The sequence below is a fragment of the Lampris incognitus genome, chromosome 1 (genome assembly GCF_029633865.1).
Source record: "Lampris incognitus isolate fLamInc1 chromosome 1, fLamInc1.hap2, whole genome shotgun sequence".
Lineage (NCBI taxonomy): Eukaryota > Metazoa > Chordata > Actinopteri > Lampriformes > Lampridae > Lampris > Lampris incognitus.
This window is the reverse complement of record NC_079211.1, coordinates 5646854-5669758: the sequence shown is the minus strand read 5'-3', so window position 1 is coordinate 5669758 and position 22905 is coordinate 5646854. Positions and strand designations below refer to the sequence as shown.

General features: G+C 42.6%; 1 protein-coding gene across 1 annotated transcript; it reads right to left on the bottom strand.

Annotated features, from left to right (window-relative positions):
• Nucleotides 1-3087: 3087 nt before the first annotated feature.
• On the bottom strand, nt 3088-5965 carry LOC130124497 (uncharacterized). The gene is made up of 2 exons (XM_056293939.1): nt 5835-5965; nt 3088-4586 (listed from the first exon to the last, which is right to left on the bottom strand). The coding sequence occupies exons 1-2, from the start codon at nt 5954-5956 to the stop codon at nt 3560-3562; spliced, it is 1149 nt and encodes a 382-aa protein (XP_056149914.1). The 5' UTR covers nt 5957-5965; the 3' UTR covers nt 3088-3559.
• Nucleotides 5966-22905: the final 16940 nt, after the last annotated feature.

The following is a 22905-nucleotide window of genomic DNA, read 5'->3' as shown; positions in this document are numbered from 1 at the left end:
ATTCTTCTCAAAAAAGTAATAATGTCAATAATCCTCACGGCAATTGGGCTGCATTCAGCGCTGCCATGGCAATGTAACGTAGGCTACTAACAGAACGTGGCCTATAAGTAGCCTAGGCAAGCCCACCAAACTAAATAACTAAAATAAATAATAATAGTAATAATAAAATAAAAAATAGTGGGTTATGTGGCCTTTGTAAATACGATTATACATAGCCTACACATAGGCCTAACTGGACTGGGAGGCTACAAATTATTCACCAGGAATATCAACTGGTTAACGTGTTCAGTGTCAAGAGCGGAGCGCTTCTTGTTAACAATATTCCCAGCTGTGGAAAAGACTCGCTCAGAACGCACTGATGTCCCGGGAACACTCAGCTACTTTCTTGCAAGCTGCGCCAGGTGGGGATATTTTGCGCTACCCAGCGTCTTCCACCATAGAAGAGGATTGCTGTCTGCTGGCATCGTTGTCTCTCTTCGGCAGGACCACATCTCTTGGTGCAGTACATTTTCTTGGTCGTCTCTCGTCTCGCCCCTTCCCTTGTATGTTTCTCCAAACAGATCGCCCATTGCCGTCAGGGCCGTTTTTCGTGCGTGAGTGTCTGAGCTTAACGAATGCTCATCTGTCCCACTTTCAAATCTCACGGCCATTTCTTCTTTAATGTTTGCGTGCACTTGGTCCTTCTGTTCCTCTGATAAATGCATTAAACTATGAAAGCGGGGATCCAGGTATGCTGCTTTATTCAATAACATGAATGTTGCTTCGTTATTTTTGTCATAACGCTTATTCAAATCTGTGTCGATCTTTGCGGTCATTTCTCTCAAGCTGGGCATTGCATTAGGAATGGGTGAGCCAAGTTGACACAGTAGTACATGCTGTAAAGGCAGTGCAGCAGAAGCTGTGGGATATTTGTTAGTTGACAAAGCCTCAGTCGCAATCTTGAACGGTCTAAGTATTTCACGCATCTGTTCGACCATGGACCATTCAGTTGTGGTTAGTTCGAGATTTGACCATTTTTTCTCAAATATTACAGCTGCAACAGCTGCCTGTTGTTCCGATGCCCTGCAGATCATTTCATATGTACTATTCCATCGCGTGATGCAATCGTTAATTAATTTATCAGTTTTCAAGCCCAGCAAAGGCTGTTTATCCTCCAATAGGTAGCTGTCGGTAGGTGACCTGCCGAAATGTGCGGCTGCTTTCTTTAGCCTGCTAAGTGTCGTGTCTATGGTTCTGACGTCTAGCCCTTTACGTACAGCTAGATTGATTGTATGTGCCATGCAAGGTATGTTAACGGTATCGAGGTACCTCTCCACAGCTGCATGCACATAGTTATGTGCATTGTCTGTTGTGACTGCGATCACCGATTCACGGGGAATGTGAAAATCCCTCAGTGTGCCAGAAATACACTCCGCGACATTTTCTGCAGTGTGGCTACTTCTCAAGTCTTTCGTTTGTAGGACAAAATCGTTCAGTTCCCATGCCTCCCACATTACGTGTGCTGTAACTGTAACATAAGAGTCTGTGGCTACAGACGTCCACCCATCTGTAGTGAGTGCAATTTCCTTATCGCTTAGTATCTGGCGTACATTTTCACGAGTAGTATCGTAGAGTTTCACAATGTTTTTAGTTATTGTGGTTCTGCTCGGGATAGTGTAACGTGGCTCAATTTCACGGAGAAATCTTTAAAGCCTCCACCTTCCACGATGCTTATTCGGCTCTTAAGCACGACGTCACGACGCGACGTCACGTGTGGGCGGGGTTATACTTCCGGTGCCTTGGGGAATCTCACTGCATTATTTTCCACTCAAAACAATATGTCTGAACCCGTAAATATATTTACATTAACGTCTTTTTTTAAAGACGAACCTGAAAAAGGGTCTCAATGCTTTCAATTCAGATAGAGTTGTGAACGTAAATGTTTCAGGGGGCATTATAAAAGGCAAGGTACAGGCTTCCATGAAACAGAAAGTTTATCAGGTTGAGGTGAGTGAGCTAACAGGGTTAGCTAGCGTTAGCTTGGTAATGTTGGGTATTCTGGCTTCTGATGTTATATCCCACGTTTACTGGCGATTCATAAGCCTTGGATAAAGACTGCCAGTGCTTTATTTTGTCGGTAGATAATTGTTTTCCGACGTTTGACTTGTTAAAATAACTCTGACGTTCTTGGATCCAAGGCTAGCTTTTCATGTGTCTAGCTCCAGAATGGCTATGATCGTACATACTGTAACGCTGTAAAGGTTTAATGAATTTAAAATACATATTAGGAATTAATGAAATATAGACTTACATGTAAGATCACAGCCATTTTAGGGCTACCATGTGTGCTACGATCTGTTTCTTATTAACGTTATAGGCCACGTTGGATACAGGTCAGCTGGGCACCAGGAAATCTCTGGGCACCTTGATGTAAAATGTTCTATTTTGTCCAAAATGTTTGGAAACATGTAATATTAGAAGAATGGTCTTAACCACATGAACCCCAGCATTCATTTAGTCATCCTCAGACGAGTTTGCCAAGGGTTTTAATTAAATTTAATTAATCAAATTAATCAAATTTAAACCTTTGTGCGTATTTAAGGACTGTGGGGCACAACTCTTCACAGCTCTTGAACCATTCTTAGTCTGTTCCCTCCTAGACCAGTTTGCCATGTGTGACCCTACAGTAGCGCAAGGCTACAGACAACATAGCTCTCGGGATTCATGGGGTCACTCAAACCTCTCCACCACGTTAAGGTGATGGTTCGAGGAGAGCATAACATAATAACATAAAACACAAGACACTTAGAGCCCTGAAGGACTCTGTCCAACCATATGGGTTGGATAAGTGGTTAAGTAATGTAAAGTATACATGATGTGAACATGCACGGTACATCATTATCATTTAAATATGCAAATTTGCATATTTAAATGTTGTATTCATCATATGGTGATCCTCTTCTTTACGTTGACAGTAGTTTTTGCACTATGCATTTTGTTACCAATGTTGATGTTTTGCATTTTATACTTTTTACAGTGACATTAGTTTTTGCACTATGCATTTTGTTACAAATGTGTTTTGATTAAAAAAATCAAGCAGTGTTCTTAATTCAGTATTACTTTATTAAAAGTATAAATACATGAATCTGATTCTGCTTACATTTATTCAAGTCATTTCATGCTATTTCCCGAAGAATTGGTGTTTGTAGGTTGGTAAGACACGCGCACACTTTCAGTATTTTGTTTATGTTTTTAGTGAACTGATATGGGATATTGTCCAAAATGTTGAACAATTTCAACCTCTGAATGGAGCGCTCCACATGGATCCTAGCACTGGATATGAGTTTGTTTTTCTTAACTTCTTCTTGTGTGAACTGTCCATTAACAAGGAAAGACGGGATGTTGAGTGAAACCCCTTCTGGCAAGATGTCCCGGATTGTGAAGCCTTTATCTGCCATCACCATGTCTCCTGGGCATAGATGATTGAGAACTCCAGAATCTAATGTAATAGCCTTGTCTGAGGCACTTCCACCATAATAGTCACTGACAAATGTTATCACTCCATTAGGAGCCACACCTATTAAGGCTTTGTGTGTTGTGTGGTCCGTTTTTTGTACTGGCTCCATAAATGATTCTGTTTGTCAAGCCTCTCTGTCCTGGAGACTGCTAACTCTGTGCAATCGAGCACAATCCTACAGTTAGGAAATGGACGGAAACACTCTGGCAACGATGCCTGGTTCTTCTCTATGGAGGGGATGTTGTTCTCAAGCATACCAACATATAAAATGTCATACAGGGCACTGACAATGGTGATAAAAATGTTGGTAACTGTGGCTGTACTGCAATTAAACCTGGTTGCAAGGTCTTCATGACCAGAATTAAGTTTGAGCTTCATCAAAGTCAGTAGCAACTGATCGACTAGTGGCATAGACTGGACTGTCCAATTCGAATGATATTGTAGCTCAAACTTAGATAAGAGTGCTTCCAAAACCAGGACGGTAGCAACATCTGGTAAGCCAGTGAAATATTTTACTTTGACACGATTGGAAGATATTTGGCTGAAGGAAAAGGTCTGTTTTTGTTTCTCCAATTCTCTTTTCAATTTTTCATTCTCTCTTCTCAACATGTCAACCTCTATCTCTAGCAGCGCAACACTGTTAAAAGGGTTGTCTGAAGTACGAGGGGTGTCTGCGGTTGGGTTGTCTGAAGTACTAGGGGTGTCTGCGGTTGGGTTGTCTGAAGTACCAGGGGTGTCTGCGGTTGGGTTGTCTGAAGTATTAGGGGTGTCTGCGGTTGGGTTGTCTGAAGTACTAGGGGTGTCTGCGGTTGGGTTGTCTGAAGTACTAGGGGTCTCTGCGGTTGGGTTGTCTGAAGTACTAGGGGGCTCTGCGGTTGCAATGTCAGAATTTTGTAATTCAAGTTCATTTGTCCCTTCTTCACCACTGGGAGGGAGTGGTACTGTTTTTCTCTTCTTGTGTGGAAGGCTGAGGTGGCCTGGGAAAGTCTTCCCCTCGTTCCAAGCAAAACGTGATGGGCCAGCAGCTTTGCCATTTGGAAAATGCCAACTGCACACCCTTGAGCAGGGGCTTGGTGTAAAGCCATCACGCCTGTAAAAAAAAAAAAGAATGAGAGATTTAGAAATGATTGGCAATGAAAACTTGAAGCTGCATTGTAACTTATCGTCTGCCCTGGATTTGAACAATTAAAGTAGCATTCTTTAACTTTTTTCGATAAAAAATAAAGTTGATTTTGGTCAAGATTAACCACTATCTTTCACTGAAGGAGGTAACACTGTACTAATTCAGCCTATTTCCCATTCATGAAATCTTCAGCATCTGCTACAATGCCCATTTTTGTGTCTGTGTCTGGTTAGACACAGTCACAAACATGGGCATTGTAACAGATGGTGAAGGATTTGTGAATGGGAAATAGGCTAAATCAGTCCTCTGTTACCTCCTTCAGTGAAAGATAGTGGTAAATTGTGACCAAAATCAACTTTATTTTTTATAAAAAAAGTTAAAGAATGCCACTTTAACCATCAATTATTTAAAACACAATTTCTATTGTGTTAACATACTCTACTGTAAAGATTGTATAATGATATTATACAAACAGTCTACCATACAGATTGGGCAAGTTATATTGTATTCACATACTATACAATACAGATTTTTTTTGGGGGGGGGCAAATATTATAGCCTTTTCATAGCCTTTTCATAAAGGAAAGGTTACATAGTAAGGCTTTAGAATTAGATGTCAGTCTCCCTACAGAAACATTATTTTTTGTAGATATGAAGTTTCATTGTTTGATTTATATGGGAAAAGTCAGAAGTGAAACTACTGTAACAAAACAGGCAGAAACAGCACATTCACCTGGACTATCTAACGTTATGTACCCCTGCTTATTCATGCATTTACTCCAAGTCTCTTTAATGATAATCCCCTTGAGATGCATCATCTCGTTTTAGATAATCATGGGCTAACAATGCATAGAATAATGCAGTTTTCCGAGTGTGTAGCTGACATAATGCTTGCTTACAGTAACTGTATGTCTTCACAGACAGGGTTGTAGTAGTAACAATATAAGTGGCTAACCGATGCTTGTTTACCCTCCACTACACTCTGATTAAAGCCTTATTGAGCAGAAAAACATATGGAAAAGCACATATATTGATCCTCGCTTGTTGAATTAGCTAAAAATCTAAATACCGGTCTAGTATGTAACGTGGATTTCGGTAACAAGAGGGTAGCTACCGGTAGTAGCTAGTCTGCAGTGCAGAGTAGCTCGTCTGCACTTAGCACAAAAGTCGGCGCCAAACTTCGATTTTCAATGCATTTCTTCAATAGCAACTTACCGTATTAACTGCAGCCACCTCTTCTTATCTTTGTCTTTCGGAGGAAAGCGATAGAAAGACAGTTTCGTCTCAGTTTTACTCTCTGATCGATTTAAACAAAGGGGGACACAGCAGTGAGGCATATTGTCAACAAGTCGATGGAGCCGGAAACAAATTCGCGCGCGCGCGCGCGCCTACGCAACAGGGACGTGCCTACGTCATAGCTTAAGACGCGAATAGGCCGCATGTCTTTACGTATGAATTTGGTGAGTTGTGAAGTGATCGCCTCTTTTCGTGTAGAGGACAGAGCAGCTGAAGGTGAGAAAAACGTTGTCAGCCTGGGTTGTTTAGCAGAGCAGACGCACCAGCAGGGTCCTGCAGTTCTTTGTATTCGGCCGGATGATGGAACTGCATGTAGGTTGGTCGTGGAACTATGGTATGCTAGTTCACGCTCACATAGTTTGCATATTACCTTGTCCTTGTTTTCAGTCTTTCCATTTACAGTCCAAAAACCAAATTGTTTCCAAATCGCACTCCTAAGATTCTCTGGAGTGACGATCTTTCTGGTATGCTGATCATCGGGCTCGTTGTCGGCAGCACCAAATTCCTCCATTTTCTCGTTTCTGGCTGCAGCCTAGGCCTACGTTTCCGCTCCATGGACTTATGGGTAATGGACTTATGGGTAATTAGAGCTGGAATTCTTGCCATAGCCTACTTTCGGCATTTTTGACATTGATTAATTAATAATTTTAAAGTACAATCAATGTATTTATTTATTTATTTATTTAATTCGAATTTCCCCATTTACGTTCGAATCTCGCGTTTTTATGCAAATTCGAAATTAAATTCGATATTCGAATATAATGTGACAGCAGTATTTTATACATACTGGCTGCAAACTAATTTCCCTGTAAGGGACAATAAAGATGCTTTGACTTTGACAGAGAATTTGAATCCAAACTGTCAATGATCATATTCCTGTCTGTCAGCGCTATGCAGCTAACTGATTGCTTGTAAAAGGCAAGAAAACGTGGCCTTACAGGCAACAGGAAAGAGAGATAGAAAAAAACCTTTAAGATGAAGAAGCTCTTAAAGACGCCCTCCGATGAAAATCAAGTTTTTAACCTTGTTAACATGTCCATGTGGTGTTAGAGTAATGTTACAAGACATGTCAAGATCAAAATATGCAGTCAACACTACGGCTGAGGTTATCTACTTTGAAACTGCAGTGTACCAAGCACAGTCTCAAGAAGAAGAAAAAAGGATTCCGTCAGGCAGGATTTCATACGTCACAAACCTAAGGAACCAATCCCGTTGATAGACAGGGTGGCGTTTTACATATTATGTGCACCTGCTTTGGTGACGCGAGACAGTGGAGAAGCCAGGTGTATCTACTTATTGTAATTTTGCCAGCTATAAGTTTCAATACTTTCAAAACGGTGGCAGAAATGTGTTTCGTTTTCGGCTGCAAATTTACAAAAGGAGAAACGGTCCAAGACAAATGAGTGCAGTTTATGTGGAAAAATCGTAATATCCCAGGCAATCTTCCAGAGAAAATGTGGGCTTGCAGTAGCCATTTTCAAGAGCACCATTTTGAAAATGTATCACTAAAACAAATGGGTTTTGCCACAAAACTTATTCATGGATACCCTGTGACATCACTGTGTTTTAGCGCCGCCATTTTTGTGTCCGGGTCACAGCTGCACAACCACTACTGCCAGAGTAGACTAGTTGTGATTCTAGATTCTCTAGACACACAAAAAAAAGTTCATACAATATGCCCGGGATATGTTGTGCTGTTGGCTGTAACAACAGTTGTCAGAGAAACTCCGGACTACAATTTTATTCAATCCCGAAGGAGCTAGATCAGCGGATTAAATTGCTGGCTTCAATCAGAAGGGACCACTGGCAGCCAGCTTGTAACTCCAGATTGTGCAGTCAACACTTTGTCACCGGTAAGTTACGTTTGCCTTTAACTTAGCTAATTATTATTTACATCTTTTAGCTCCCTTTTAGCACATTTTTTCACCTTCTTTCACTTGCACCTTAATAAAAAGGCTTCAACTGCCAGGGTTGCTCCAGTGTTCCTCTCTACCTTGATGCTTGTCCTCACTGAGAAGCACCGGATTGCCGATCAGCAGATGCGCGCTGAGATCACCCTTCTTGTTAAATCTACATTACAGTACTTCCCTGCAGCATAAAGGTGAGTAAGAGAGGAAAATACCTGAGAGAAAAAGATGAAAGGGAAATGACCTAGCTCACGTTGGTCAATATCTTGATGGTATGCACACATGTAATATTCTACCATTCTTGCCTCTCTGTCTGCTTAGGAAGAAAAAATGACAACCCCATGAGCCTTGATTATGTACCCAGCCTGTTTGCACACACTTCAGCTGGACAGCGGCAGAAAAACATCTATTCCAACAGTAGGTTTGAGCACACCCAGCAGATGAAACGGGAAAGGACTGAGACTTTGGCCCCTAGCAGTGACACTGACCATGAGACTGTGGCCCCTTCCAGCACCAGCGATGACACCGACGACACCATGGGAGTACAGGCAGACTGTGAGCACAATAACTCTCAAGCCACTCATAGCCCAGGCATTGTGGAACCATGCTCAAATGCAGCCTGCAAAGCTACAGTCAAAGCAATAACAAATGAGTGTGCTCGACTTAGAGCAGAGGTTCATAGTCTAAAGGACAAAGTTGATCTGCTTTCTTTCAACGAAGAGGCATTTAAAGGAAATGATGAAATGGTACAGGAACTCACAGGCCTTCCAAGCTACACTAAATTAATGGTTGTCTTTACCTTTCTGTCAGGATTTTTGAAAGCTAGTCCAAGACTGACTCCCTTTCAAAGCTTTCTGTTAACACTGATGAGAATGAGCCTCAATTTACCTCAATATGTTTTTGTCTATTTATTTCGTATGTCTAAGACAAGTGTTGCTAGAATATGTAATAGTACATTAGACGTCATGTTTGTTTGACTGTCACCACTTATAATTTGGCCATCAAAAGAACAAATTCAGGTCAGTCTGCCCATCTGTTTCAGGAATAACTATAGCAACTGCATTTCTATCATTGACTGTTTTGAGATATTTATAGAGAAGCCAAAGAACTTGAGAGCTCATGCACAGACATACTCCCAGTACAAGCATCACAACACTGTAAAATACCTGATATCAACAGGGTGTTATATCCTTTGTGTCAAATGGCTGGGGTGGACGCACAAGCGACAAGCACATCACAGAAAACTGTGGATATCTTGCGAAATTGTCACCAGGAGATGTCATTCTTGCAGATTGAGGCTTCAATGTCAAAGATACGGTTGGCCTGTATTGTGCACAATTGAAAATACCAGTATTCACTAATGCCAAGCAGCAACTGCATCCTCTGGAACTAGAAGCAACAAGGGGACTGGCTGCCGTCAGGATCCATGTGGAAAGAGTCATCGGCCTGGGCAGGAACAAGTACACCATCCTTCAGACCACCATCCCACTGTCTCTCTGCCAAGCAGCCACTCAAGGACAACCTACCTCCCCTGACAAGGTGGTAACAGTTTGCTGTGCTCTTTGTAATATTTGCCCATCTGTGGTCCCCACAGAATAGACCGGTAGACAAGCAGTAGTTGCATGTAAAATGTAAAACTGATACATCAAGGTAATAAATGTGACCTTTAAATGTGACTTATTGTATTTGGCTTTAAATAAACCAACAGTAATAGAGTTTACTTTTAATACAAAAGCAACCTTAACATCTCCAGTAGTACATCATTCATTTCATAATAACTCCTACCATTTAAAAGAATAACTACGAAGGGGTTAAAAATCATAAGTTGTCTGCCATCTAGTATGTATGCTATGTTTTATATATATATATATATATATATACACACGGTATTTGCATGTGTTCAGTGATGTCAGATGAATGCGTACAGACTATAAAGACAAAAGAAAAAACAGCAACAGTAGATCAGGGGCTTCATGGCATTTATTCCAATTACAGCGTCCAAGTAATTCATACTTGCATGTCCTGTGATCAGATAAATATGTTTTGTCTCCAGATGCCATATCTTTGTCGTTCACCCATCCTGCAACTGCGTATCGATAGGCATCGGTACTCTTGAAAGCCTTCAGTCTATCTCCGGTGTATGGGTATGGGTTTTGTACAAGGTAAATATAAATGTCAGGAAAAGTAAGTTGGGGTAGACGCTTTGCAGAAGTTAAGGGACAAAATAAAGTTGAAAGTAATAAATAGGGATCGCTACCAATAATTGATGTTTTTTTCCAAGTATCGCTCTCTTTCTCTCATTCAGATGTGCAGTGTTGGTGGTCATGACGGCAATGACGGACACAGTAGAAAACTGTCAAGTCATTCGGACACAAATGTGGTGGCGGGCATTTTGGAAGTGACGTATTTGGTACCCATGAAAACTGAAGCCCGACGCTGAGCCATCCGTTTATCCTGAGGACACAGCAAATACAAGCCGACATGTTGGTCAACCGGTAAGTTTCTTTTTCTTTCTCCAGAGACTGTTAAGGGCAAGAACCCAGTTGCAAGACACAAACAAGGGATGGAGGCCTGTAGGGAAAAGTTTGAAGCCCTTCTCCTTTTTGGTAACTGAGGTATGGCATACTTCTTGGATAATGTGACTAACGTCGTTAACCGTGAGTTTGGGTAGATCTTGAAGAGACGGAGTGAAAAACACCATTACTTCGCTGTTGTTGTCAGTTGTCAGTATCACTTCCGACGCTGCCTGGAAATGATCGAGCTGGCCGAGTCGGAATGTGCAAGAGTTCATATAGGCAGGCCATTGAGGTTGGTAGGCGGTGGAGAGGTGATGGTGTGGAGGCGGATAGCAGAGCCGGGCTGGACCGGAGGATGAAGGAGTGAGCACGGTTGGACTGCGCCGAGCTCGGGGACCAGCAGGCAGATGAACCGGAGAGTGTCAATGCTAAACACAAGGAAAATAATATTAGACGAACAAGCAACAACACTGGGAAATACTCTGAAAGATTTGCAGAGTGGTCGATGGTATGATTGTGGGAGGATCACGCTACCCCCCCCCCCAAACAGGCGCCCCGACCGACCAGAGGAGGTGCCAGTGCAGCGACCAGGACACATACCCACATCCGGCTTCCCACCCGCAGACATGGCCAATTGTGTCTGTAGGGACGCCAGACCAAGCCGGAGGCAACACAGGGATTCAAAGTGGCGATCCCCGTGTTGGTAGGCGACAGAATAGACCGCCACGTCACCCGGGCACCCAACTGTGTCATTGTTTGATCATTACAAAAAATAGGGCAGCCTTTCTTGCATTTGCCGTTCTTGCCAGGTGGCCAGTCTGTCACTGGTGACAGGTGGCATACTAATAGTGATGCAAGTAATAGGAGATTCAGAATAACCCATGATGTTCACAGTGGTGTAAATCATTAATGCCAGTCATGTCTGTAAACCATCAACAACACCCATCTAGACAGTTTGTTCCATAGTTGTGCCGTGCTGCTGAGTTGAATGATTTCTGCTAAAATAACTTTAGGGTCAAAATGTCTTTTCCTCTTCAAACAAGATGTTACGAAGGACCTTTTTGGGTAGGTGCCATTATGTTCAGCCATTAATCCAAGAGACTGCCCCTGGCAACCAGTAAAGGCTCCCAGGGGTTGGAGCATTGTGCGCCGTTCACTTTGTGTGTCTCTCTGTGGAGAACATATGGAGGGAAAATGAATGGGTGTATAAGAGATTTGCTCATTTGTTTTTGTTTTTTGTTTTTTTTTGTTTTTTACTGTAATGAGAAATTTTGCTTGTTTTTTCAGCCCTCTTTATTTCCATAAATGAGCTCTTACTGAACATGGTTCTTACAGAGAAGAAAATGCAAATGAGAAGAACAAACAAGGTATCAAGTCTCGGCATGTGCCAAACCAGGAAGTGATCCAGAGACAACAAAAGGAAATAGTTCCCCTTGTGATACCATAAACAGCAGCACACCAACACCATTTGGACTTGTCCCACTACCTGTCCACTGGACCTGATACCATCCAACCTCCTACAGACCATTTCCCCCGCATTTAACCCCACAGTCAATCACATCATCAACTCCCCGCTTACAACGGGTGTGTTCCCACCACATTTCCCCATAACCCTGAAAGCAGGATAAGATTCGGATAATGGATGGATGGATGGATGGGTCACCTCACTGCTCAAAAAAATCTACTCAACCCAGCCCAGGTTGAAAACTGCAGACTGGTTTCACTCCTACCATTTCTTTCGAAAATAGTTGAGCATACAGTCTTAACCAAGTCTCTGAATTCTTTTCTGAGAACAATCTGTATGATCTGAATCAGTCTGGCTTTAAGCGGCATCACTCTACTGAGACTGCACTCCTGTCGGTAATAGAATCACTGTGTTTGGTTAGAGCTGCTGGTCAGTCCTCAGCTTTATTGCTGCTAGATCTGTCAGCTGCCTTTGACATAGTTAACCACCAAATCTTCCTCTCCACACTCACTGAGCTTGGTATCTCAGGATCTGCCCTCCCCTGGTTCAAGTCTATTAGTGTTCCTCTCGCTCATGTCTGAGGTAGTTGGCTTGTATAGCACTAGGAATATACACCACTGAATCTTACTGGAGACTTATTCCAACTGGATATTGGATTGATAGTCTGATATATTTTACCGTGTCTGTGTTTGAATATGGGGAGCCTATCTGCATTTTTGCAATTGTGCCTTGTGATCGCTGTAAACAAACTACATCAAAGTTTCATAATTGAGGTCTGTGGTGGTGTAGCGGTCTAAGTATTGGCTTTGTGTCGATGCAGTTGCCCACTGGTGACCGGGGTTCGCACCCCAGTCTCGTCAGATCCGACTATGGCCGGACTCGATGAAGCAGCAATAATTGGCAACGCTGTCTTTGGGAGGGGGGCAGAGTCGGCTTGTGTTCGTCACATCAATGTGTCTCTGTGTGTGTCGGAAAAAGCAGTGGTTCGGCCTGGATTCGCCTTGTCATGAAAGTGGCGAGGCGTCTCCTTCGAAACTGCCGGCCGGAGAGATGCAGTTGGCAAACGCATGCAGTACGAGGGTGGGTGTTTGAACTAAAATAGGGATCGATTGGCCGCTAAATTGGGAGAAAAAGGGAAAAATCAGAAATAAATGTATATAAACAAAAAAAATCCTATAATTGGATCCTCTGTGTGAGATGAACCTGTTTGACCTGCACCGCCTGCACCTTGGTACATGTAGTTGTTAAAATTGATGCATTGTGTATGTTTTTGTTTGAATAACACCACAGTCATACAGTAGATGTTGAAACCACTCCTGTTTATTATTTACTCCCTCCCTCTTGGCAACATCTTCCAGCACTATGGTATACATTTCCACTGTTATGCTGATGATACACAGCTTTGTGTCCACTAAGCCCACTTCCACTCTCCCCCTCAGTACCCTCACTGCTTGTCTCCATGATATACAGATATGGATGACTAACAATTATCTGAAATTCAACAGTAGTAAAACTGAGCTACTCCTCATTGGCACTAAATCTACATGCTCAAAAACGTAATATTTGCTCACGGGAGCCACCATACCTGTCTCCTCTCAGGCTAAGCGCCTTGGTGTTATCCTAGAATCTAGATAGTACCCTTTCCTTTTCCAGTCTTATAAACAATGTCTCATGGATTGCCTTTTCCCATCTGTGAAACATCTCCAGACTACACTCTGCTTTAACACAGCACTCCACGGAAGTCTTATTCAATGCTTTGGTCACATCACGGTTTGACTACTGCAGTACAATTCTGGCAGGCATCCCCAACAAACTTTTTCACCCACTTCAACTCGTACAGAACTCTGGCATGGATTATTACGCGTTCAAAGTCCACTCACCATGTCTCTCCCCTGCTCATTCAATTACACTGGCTTCCTGTGTCACAGCGGATTAACTTTAAAAGTTTATTATTAACATTCGACGCGCTTCATAATCTATCCCCTGCTTATCTCACAGACCTCCTTCAGACTCCCATCTTGCTCCCTATGGTCTTCACCAGCAGGTCTATTGGCACTACCAGCCATCACTCTCAGCACAATGGGTGCCAGGGCGTTCTCCTATGCTGCACCCAAACGCTGGAACTCAATTCCCCGAAATATCCGCACACTAGACTCCATTATGGAATTCAAAACTGCTCTTAAAACGCACCTTTTTAAACTAGCATACACACTTCAACAGAATTAATTGCATCAAATTTATCTTTTTTTTAACTCCTGCTGATGTATGCTTCATTGCTTGTGTTTTTATTGTTGGTTGCCCTGTTTTTCACTGCTTTTTTTATTTGATGTAAGGTGACATTGAGTGCCATGAAAGGTACCTTTGATTAAAATGAATTACTATTATCATTAGTTTCTCGGTTGTATAGTGAGACCACAATGAGGTAATACTGCTCAAACAAAGATGTGCTGAAGATCCCACCCGTGATAATGGACCACACCCAAATCTTAATGTCTGCATCCAAAATGTGTTAATTCTGCATTAATTACCAGATCCTCATTTTAGGTGACCTTTTATATGCACAACACACTAATGTAGATGCTATTACAGCCAAACGGGATCAAGCTCAAGGTCATTAAAACACGTACAACCCACCACGCAAAACTTTTTCTCTACTTCCTTCACGGCTTCAAACGCCAAATGCATGAATGCTTTCATTTCTGTTTGTCTACATACATATAACCCAAACACACTTACACACGCACGCAAGACATATCGTCATCATCAGTTCTGTAACCTATGGAGGTCGAAGGAGCACAGCTGATGCCTCAACAAGTCTCTTCCACCGTTCCCTATCCATCGCAGCTCTCCCCGCCTCCACTACGCTCATCTGTAGCCATTCTCTGATGTTGTTTACCCAGGTTTTCCCGGTCTCCCTCGCTTTCTTGTCCCTTCTACCAGGCCTTGCAGGATGTCCTTTGCAAGTGCCCTTTCTGTGCAGCAAGCGTGCCCAAACCAGTTTAATTTCCTTTTTTTACCATTGTCAGTAAACCATCATGGTGACCAATAGCTTCCTTATCTCTGTACAGCACTTCAGTGATGGTAACATGCGCTGTGTATGGGATTTGCAGCATTCTTCTATATGCTCTAAGTTCAAAAGCTTGTATTTTTTTCCTCTATAGCTTTTGTTAGGGTCCAGGATTCTGCACATATGCTTATACACCTCCCTTTACATCTGTCTCAGTTACAGACACCTGGCCACCTGTGCAAGAACATCAGGGTTCATATTGTTATGAAAGCATCATATGGTGCTAAAACACACCTTTTCAGTGGCAACTAAGAAAAATTTCTTTTGGTCATGGAAATTATGTTATGTTAAAAATTAGGGAAAAGTCATGTACAAGTCATTGAAAACCATTGGTGAAAAATTGTATGAACTCAGGAATATTGTAGTGTTAACGTACAGAGTAAAATTGCAGTCTCTCATATGGGGCCACCAACAGAGCCCTGTAGGCTACAGTAGCATGCTGGCACCCTAACCATAATTAATATTAAATGAGCTGAAGTCTTCAGAAAAGGTGCTCCTGTCTTTAATAAACTCTAGAGGAATCCCGACTGAGGCGATTGTGGCGGGTTACCGGCGTCCTGCTGAGAAAGCGCTACAAGCCTTGGCTGGCTCCATATTATTTGGAGAAATATGAGTTTGTGTGCTTCATCGCATTTGAATTGCCTCCAATTCACCTGTGTATAACACCCTCCTACTCCTGGAAGGAATAACGGTGTAAGCTTGTGCCAAAAGCTTTTTTTAGCCTTAGGAAGTAAACTACAAAATGTATTGAGACATAATGTAAAGTAGTCAAGACTCTCATTCCACAATCAAATCCATCTCATTGGCTTGAGTGACTACCGAGCCAGAGGATTTAAACCTTGTCATCATGTCAGAGAACTGTAAAACCTCTGTCGTTAGCTTGTCTGAATCATGTTTTTAGCTAACTGACAACCCAGAAAAGAAAACTGACGCATCAGAAACGCTTAAAACTTTTATCTAAAGATTGATTTGTTTGGTTAAAGGTGATGGAGAACATCATATTTGCATCTTTGTCAGTGGTGTTTCTGTGAAATTCTACCTCAAATGAAACCACAGGGACAATACCAAGTGATAGAATATGAGGGAGAGACTAAGAGATAATAGTGGTGAGGGTGCTTAAAAAAAAGTGGATTTTGGCCTTTTTTGTTACCATTGAGGATTATAGTATTAATAAAAAACAATCTTTACTGTCTTTCACCAGCACACATTTTTAAACGCACTCAAACATTTTTGAATCTACACACATTGTGCAGCTAAACATGAGACTAAATCAGGAACACTTTATTTGTCATTTCACTTCATGCACTTGTGTACGTGAAATGAAATGAAATGCCGTTTTCCCCCAGCCCACAGCAGTACAACATAAAGACAAGAACATCCAAAAACTGCAAGAACACACATACCCAAACGCATATATCTAAACTAAACAGAAAAATCACTGTCCAAGGGAACGAACGCCAGCCAGGATGACTGTCGGAACTGCCGGTCTGCATGGGTTAGCAGTTAGCTTAGCCCGCCCTGCTTCCGCGTCCTGTCAGACCGCCCTCGGCATTTCCTGCTCGGGTGCAGCTCCAGGCAGGGGCCATGGGTCCCCGGGCCCACCAGATGAAGCAGACCAAGCTCTCCCAGCCAGACACCCTCAACACACCTTCCCACACTCCACATGACGATATCAAAAACACCACAGTCAGTGCCAGGTGAGGCCGCCGCCAGACAGTCCTCAATGTGATCGGAACCAGCGCCAGCTCTCCCAGCTAATAAAGACAAAACTTAGACGCAGACATGGACAAAGATACTGCATGGACGGTACTGGGTGAGGCCACCACAAATGTGAATTCGCTCCGCCATCTTCTGACACCGGCACTGGATGAGGCCGCTGCAAACATGAATTCACGCAGCCATCTTCCCACACCGGAAGTTTAACACCCTAAATTTCATGTTGTAGTTGTTAGGGTGCTTTGCATCTAAAAAGCAATAGAAACGGGTTCTCCAATTTCCCAAATTGCCAGCAACTCTTTTCAATTCTGTTTTTCTCTTGAGTGTTTTTAATGAAGCAGGGAGAATGTTTCATCCAATAAAAAACATGGTGACGGAATCAGCTAATTCACATATGACTTTCGGACAATTCATAACTTCCTCATCGACTAACCGTAAATGCTTTACTGCTTTTGTATACACGGACAAGTGACTTTGTTGAAGTTAGAGGAAGTGGAATCAAAGGCATTTCCTTTTGTACAAGGAGGTGGTCAGGAGGAGTGTGAGTCGAAGTCAAGAGCTCTCTATAACAGGTGGTCCCATGTCTGTAGCCCCTTCTGCTGCTGAATGACAAGCCTTCCAACCTGCACTGAGGTTAAGGTTCAGAGATCAATATTTCGAAGCAGGAGACATCCACAATCTTCAGACTGACATAATGTTACTCTGCAGGTCGAGACCTTTCCAACGATGTATTGTGTTTAGTCCTATGACAAAGTTTTATTTTCAGTATTTCATGGACAGCCTTGGTCCAAGGCTCCAGGCTTACTTGAAGAAAGCCCTTTGGAGGCCCGACACATGAAATGAAAGGTCTTTAGATCTTTGTGGAAATAGTCACAAACATCATTTAAGGTAATCGTGATTTACTAATTTACAACAAAACTAATAATGTTGGCCTACTTTAGAGCTTATTTTGCTGATGAAATGCAAGATCTTTATATTCAACCCTAACCCAAGCAATTCAGGCGCCATACTTGTAATGCCCTGGATGGTCAGCAGGAATGCCATATGTAAAGGTGTGAGTTATTTTAAAAACAAACGGACGGACAAAATAACTTCAATTTCATGTGCTGGGCCTCCAGAGGGCTCTCTGTCAAATGTGGTCAAAGTTTAATCACCCATTTTTACAATTGGATATTTAAAATCTGATTACACAAACGTGTTTCCCCTCCACTTTAAACACCTCAGTGTACTACCAATTCAGGATTTACAACTTCCAATTCTTGGAAATGCACTCATATTTTTTAAAAACTATAATTCCCTTGAGCCATGCCATGCAGCTCGATACAAATCAGCACTATAGTTGTAGTTCTTCTGGTTTGCAAAATAGGGTTGTAAATAGGGTCATAAAAAGATATATCTACAGAATATATCAAATATTTACTGCAGCTGAAACATAAATATCACTGCATTTAGGTGGTTTTTTTGAAAGGGAAAAAAAGGCCATACAAATGTTGATTTATTTAGGATATTTAAACGAGTACTGTGCAAACAAATTTTGGGATTGTGCTCAATGTTAGCCAGAGTTGTGTAATGCTTCGAAGTGTATTTAAGTCTTTAGGCCTTCATGTATTTTTTCTTTATTATAGTTTCCAGATGTTTGTTAGGCCCCCTCGTAGCTTCACCAGACTGCCCGTGTGCTTAGAAATCCAAAGAAAGGGCGTCTGGGTAGTGTGGTGGTCTATTCCGTTGCCTACCAACACTGGGATCGGCAGTTCGAATAGCCGTTGTTACCTCCGGCTTGGTCGGACGTCCATACAGACACAGTTGGCCGTGTCCGTGGGTGGGAAGCTGGATGTGGGTATATGTCCTGGTCGCTGCACTAGCGCCTCCTCTGGTCGGTCAGGTCGCCTGTTCGGGGGGGCGGGGACTGGGGGGAATAGCGTGATCCTCCCACACACTACACCCCCTTGGTGAAACTCCTTATTGTCCGGTGAAAAGAAGCGGCTGGTGACTCCACATGTTTTGGAGGAAGCGTGTGATAGTCTGCAGCCCTCCCCGGATCAGCAGAAGGGGTGGAGCAGCGACCGGGACGGCTCGGAAGAGTGGGGTAATTGACCAGATACAGTTGGGAGGGAAAGGGGGGGGGGACATCCAAAGAAGCAGGAATACATCATCTCTACAATCTACTTTTTTTTTTTATTGAAAGAACACAATCAAACTATTACATAAAATAACACAAATGACATAACAGCTCAGCTAACCACACAACACAAAGACAACATATTCAAGCAACATGCAAGCTCCATGGTTTCATTGACGGCGGTTTCCATGGCAATTAGCATAGTAACGTTTTATATGCAAATTCGCAACAAAACAAAAAGTTGCGTTAACCACGGGTGAGCATTGTCATATTTAACAAATTCTTCATTCCGTTGCGGGGGAGAGGTGGGTCTTCACAATAATTATCATTTTTAAATTGTTATTTTTATTAGGGGGAAATGATAAAAGAGAAATATAATTGCCTTTTTAATAACATAAAGGGAACAATCTATTTGACACAGCTGAGGCTCTGGCCTTCCTCCAAAACTTACTCAGTACATCAAAATGAAAGTTAAATCACACAATTCAGTGTTTGTAGAGAACAAACAAATCCTAACTGAGGCACTATAAGAAATTTAGTCAAATGATGATTAAAATAATAAAATTTCCTAATAAAATTTCCTAAACTAGAAAGCGACATTACCCACCGCTCATTTTGTGGTGTTGTTTCATGCCTTTTAGATCGCGATAGTGTTGATGGAGAAGTATAGAGAAGGTCAGAAGGAGTTACATTGTGTCTTTGTGGATTTAGAGAAAACATATGACAGGGTGCTGAGAGAGGAGGTGTGGTATTGTATGAGGAAGTCGGGCGTTGCAGAGAAGTATGTAGGAGTGGTGCAGCATATGTATGAGGGCAGTGTGACAGTGGTGAGGTGTGCGGTTGGAATGACAGATGGGTTCAAGGTGGAGGTGGGATTACATCAAGGATCGGCTCTGAGCCCTTTCTTGTTTGCAATGGTGATGACAGGTTGACGGACGAGATCAGACAGGAGTCTCCGTGGACTATGATATTTGCAGATGACATTGTGATCTGTAGAGGGAGTAGGGTGCAGGTTGAGGAGAGCCTGGAGAGGTGGAGGTATGCACTGGAGAGAGGAGGAATGAAAGTCAGTAGGAGCAAGATGGAAGAATACCTGTGCATGAATGAGAGGGAGGAAAATGGAACGGTGATGCAAGGAGTGGAGGTGACAAAGGCGTATGAGTTTGAATACTTGGTGTTGATGTTTCAAGGTAACGGGGGGTGCAGAAGAGAGATGAAGAAGAGAGTGCAGGCAGGGTGGAGTGGGTGGAGAAGAGTGTCAGGAGTGATTTGTGACAGAAGGGTACCAGCAAGAGTTAAAGGGAAGGCTTACAAGATGGTTGTGAGACCAGCTATGTTGTATGGTTTGGAGACAGTGTCACTGATGAAAAGACAGGAGGTGGAGCTGGAGGTGGCAGAGTTGAAGATGCAAAGATTTTCATTGGGAGTGATGAAGAAGGACAGGATTAGGAACGAGTATATCAGAGGGACAGCTCAGATTGGACGCTTTGGAGACAAAGCAAGAGAGGCAAGATTGAGATGGTTTGGACATGTGTGGAGGAGAGATGTTGGGTATATTGGGAGAAGGATGCTGAATATGGAGCTGCCAGGGAAGAGGAGAAGAGGAAGGCCAAAGAGGAGGTTTATGGATGTGGTGAGGGAGGACATGCAGGTGGCTGGAGTGACAGAGGAAGATGCAGAGGACAGGAAGAGATGGAAACGGATGATCCACTGTGGCGACCCCTAACGGGAGCAGCCGGAAATAATAGTAGTAGTAGATCATGATAGTGAGGCAGACAGGAAATGGGGGGTGGGGGGGGGCATAATGATCACCAACTGGATTCGAACCAGGGACAGTTGCGACCCTACAGCCACGTGGTATGCGCTCCAACTATTCGACTACGTAGGCACCCCATGTGACGTTGAACCAGGGAACTCGTGTGTCCAACACCACAAAGGACTCCGAGCTGACTTTCCACCCTCGTAGTTTCCATGGTGAGATGTCATTTTAACACATCACGACACCATATAATGCGGTGTTAAGGGGTCGTGGTCATTTTACGCGTGTCGGTGTTAAGCATCCAGTCAGGATATGATCTAAATAATATGTAATATAAGATCCTCAGTTAAAAATGTGCAGCGAACAGTAGACCTGCTTAATATTACAAGCTTCTTTTTTTTACGTTTATCGGGTGCAGTTATACGGTACAGTCACATGTTCAAATACACAACACATACATAGATGTCTTACGAAGCACTCCATGCATTTTGACATCCTTTCAATGTTCATATATAGTTCCCATTCTCAAAAAAGAAAAGGGAAAGGAATGAGTAGTGACATTTGTCCATGAACACATAACGGGTAAATAAATATACATTATATAAGAAGAAGAAAAAGACACTGTTCACATTTAATTTTTTAATTAAGTTTTTTATTTGGCTTCTTTGCATAATGGAGGATAAATAGGTTCCTCACTACTGCCGTCTAGTGCCAGGAAAGAGTTTCTTTTCCCTCTCTTCTTTTTGTTCCTTGTCTCGCTGTCTTCGTTCAGGTTATTGTTCTTTCTGTCTCTCGATTACAACCAGCGTCTTCCTTAGCGTTTACGTACAGGCTTCTGCTAAAACCTGTGGCAGTGAACAAATACTTCAGGTACCTTTTCTTAAAGTAAAACATTTTTTTTTTTAAATATCTTGTTAGCCCACTGTTAATTTTTAGGGTAATTGGAACTGTGATGATACAATGTTAAAGGTGATTTGAGCTGCGTCAGAAGTCCATGTTCGCATGGCATCAGAAGTCCAGGTTAGCATGGCATCAGAAGTCCAGGTTAGCATGGCATCAGAAGTCCGGGTTAGCATGGCATCAGAAGTCCAGGTTAGCATGGCATCAGAAGTCCGGGTTAGCATGGCATCAGAAGTCCAGATTAGCATGGCATCAGAAGTCCAGGTTAGCATGGCATCAGAAGTCCAGGTTAGCATGGCATCAGAAGTCTGGGTTAGCATGGCATCAGAAGTCCGGGTTAGCATGGCATCAGAAGTCCGGGTTAGCATGGCATCAGAAGTCCGGGTTCACATGGCATCTGTGATACGGACTCCTTGTCATCATCTGATCTGTCTGCACATCAACTGTTTAACCATCTTCTGGTTTTGTTATTTGGCTTTTTTCTTTTTCTTTTTTATTATTATTATTATTATTATTATTATCTGCAGCTTCAGAATTCCAGTAGACGTAGCTTGATGAAAATGCTGAGTAAGACATAGGCCTTAACTTCTCCAGACCGGCCTGAAAACTGCAGTTTAAACAAAAGGAAGAGGTCTTTCCTCTGCCTCAGCACCTCCATCAAGCAGCTGATGGAGAGTGGCAGCAGAGGGCCGACGCTGGCGTCCTTCTTTCTGTCGAAGTGTGCAGGCAGACTACTAATGAGCAGGTGGGCTCCGCGGACTTTCCCCGGATGAATCCTTTCTTTTTAAAACACTTCCTGTGTGGTGCCGATCATCAGGATAAATGTGTCTAACGTCTGTCTTGTTTGTCCCTGTCTTGTTGTTTTCTTCCATCTTGTCTGACCAGACAGAAGAACAGACGGAGAAGAACGGAACGCTTATCTGTTAACGTGAGGATGGACAGTGATGGACTTGCAGGTACACAAGTGATGAATTAACATACCAGTACATAAGACGAATACAGAACTAGAGCTAATACATAACCATTGACTCACCCACACACACACACACACACACACATACAGACACACGGACAGAGTAATAGACTGACAGACAGACACAGATAGATAGATAGTGATAGATTGACAGACAACAGCCGTGTTTCCATCTAAGTGTGCTGATGTTCATTGCAAAGCATTGCGTTAGAAAAGCTGGATGCAAATTGCAAAATGTAATAAAACCTACTGAGTAAAGTTACTCAAAATAGATGTGACGCTCGTTTGAGGTGGCTTTTGTTGCTGAGTTCGTGTGCTGAATGGGCGATGGAAACACGTTTTTTGGATTAACAAATGAAATATGAATTTAACTGAATCCCCTGATCGTCTTTCTTCATCTTAATCTTCTGGGTGGGTGGTGAAGTATGGACACGATGTAGGACATACGACCATGTTCATTCTTTTATTTGCTTAAACTGAACCGATGGAAATACAGCTAATTCACGTTTTGTTTTGTTTTTGTTTTTTTGGCAAATTTAGACGGAAAACAGCTTTAGACAGACTGACT

Bases quoted from the DNA above. Each gene is read 5' to 3' on its own strand.
- LOC130124497 (XM_056293939.1), bottom strand. From the start codon at position 5,956: ATGCCTCACTGCTGTGTCCCCCTTTGTTTAAATCGATCAGAGAGTAAA. The intron at 4,587-5,834 runs GTAAGTTGCTAT...TTTTTTTTACAG, and splicing joins AGGTGGCTGCAGTTAATACG to GCGTGATGGCTTTACACCAA.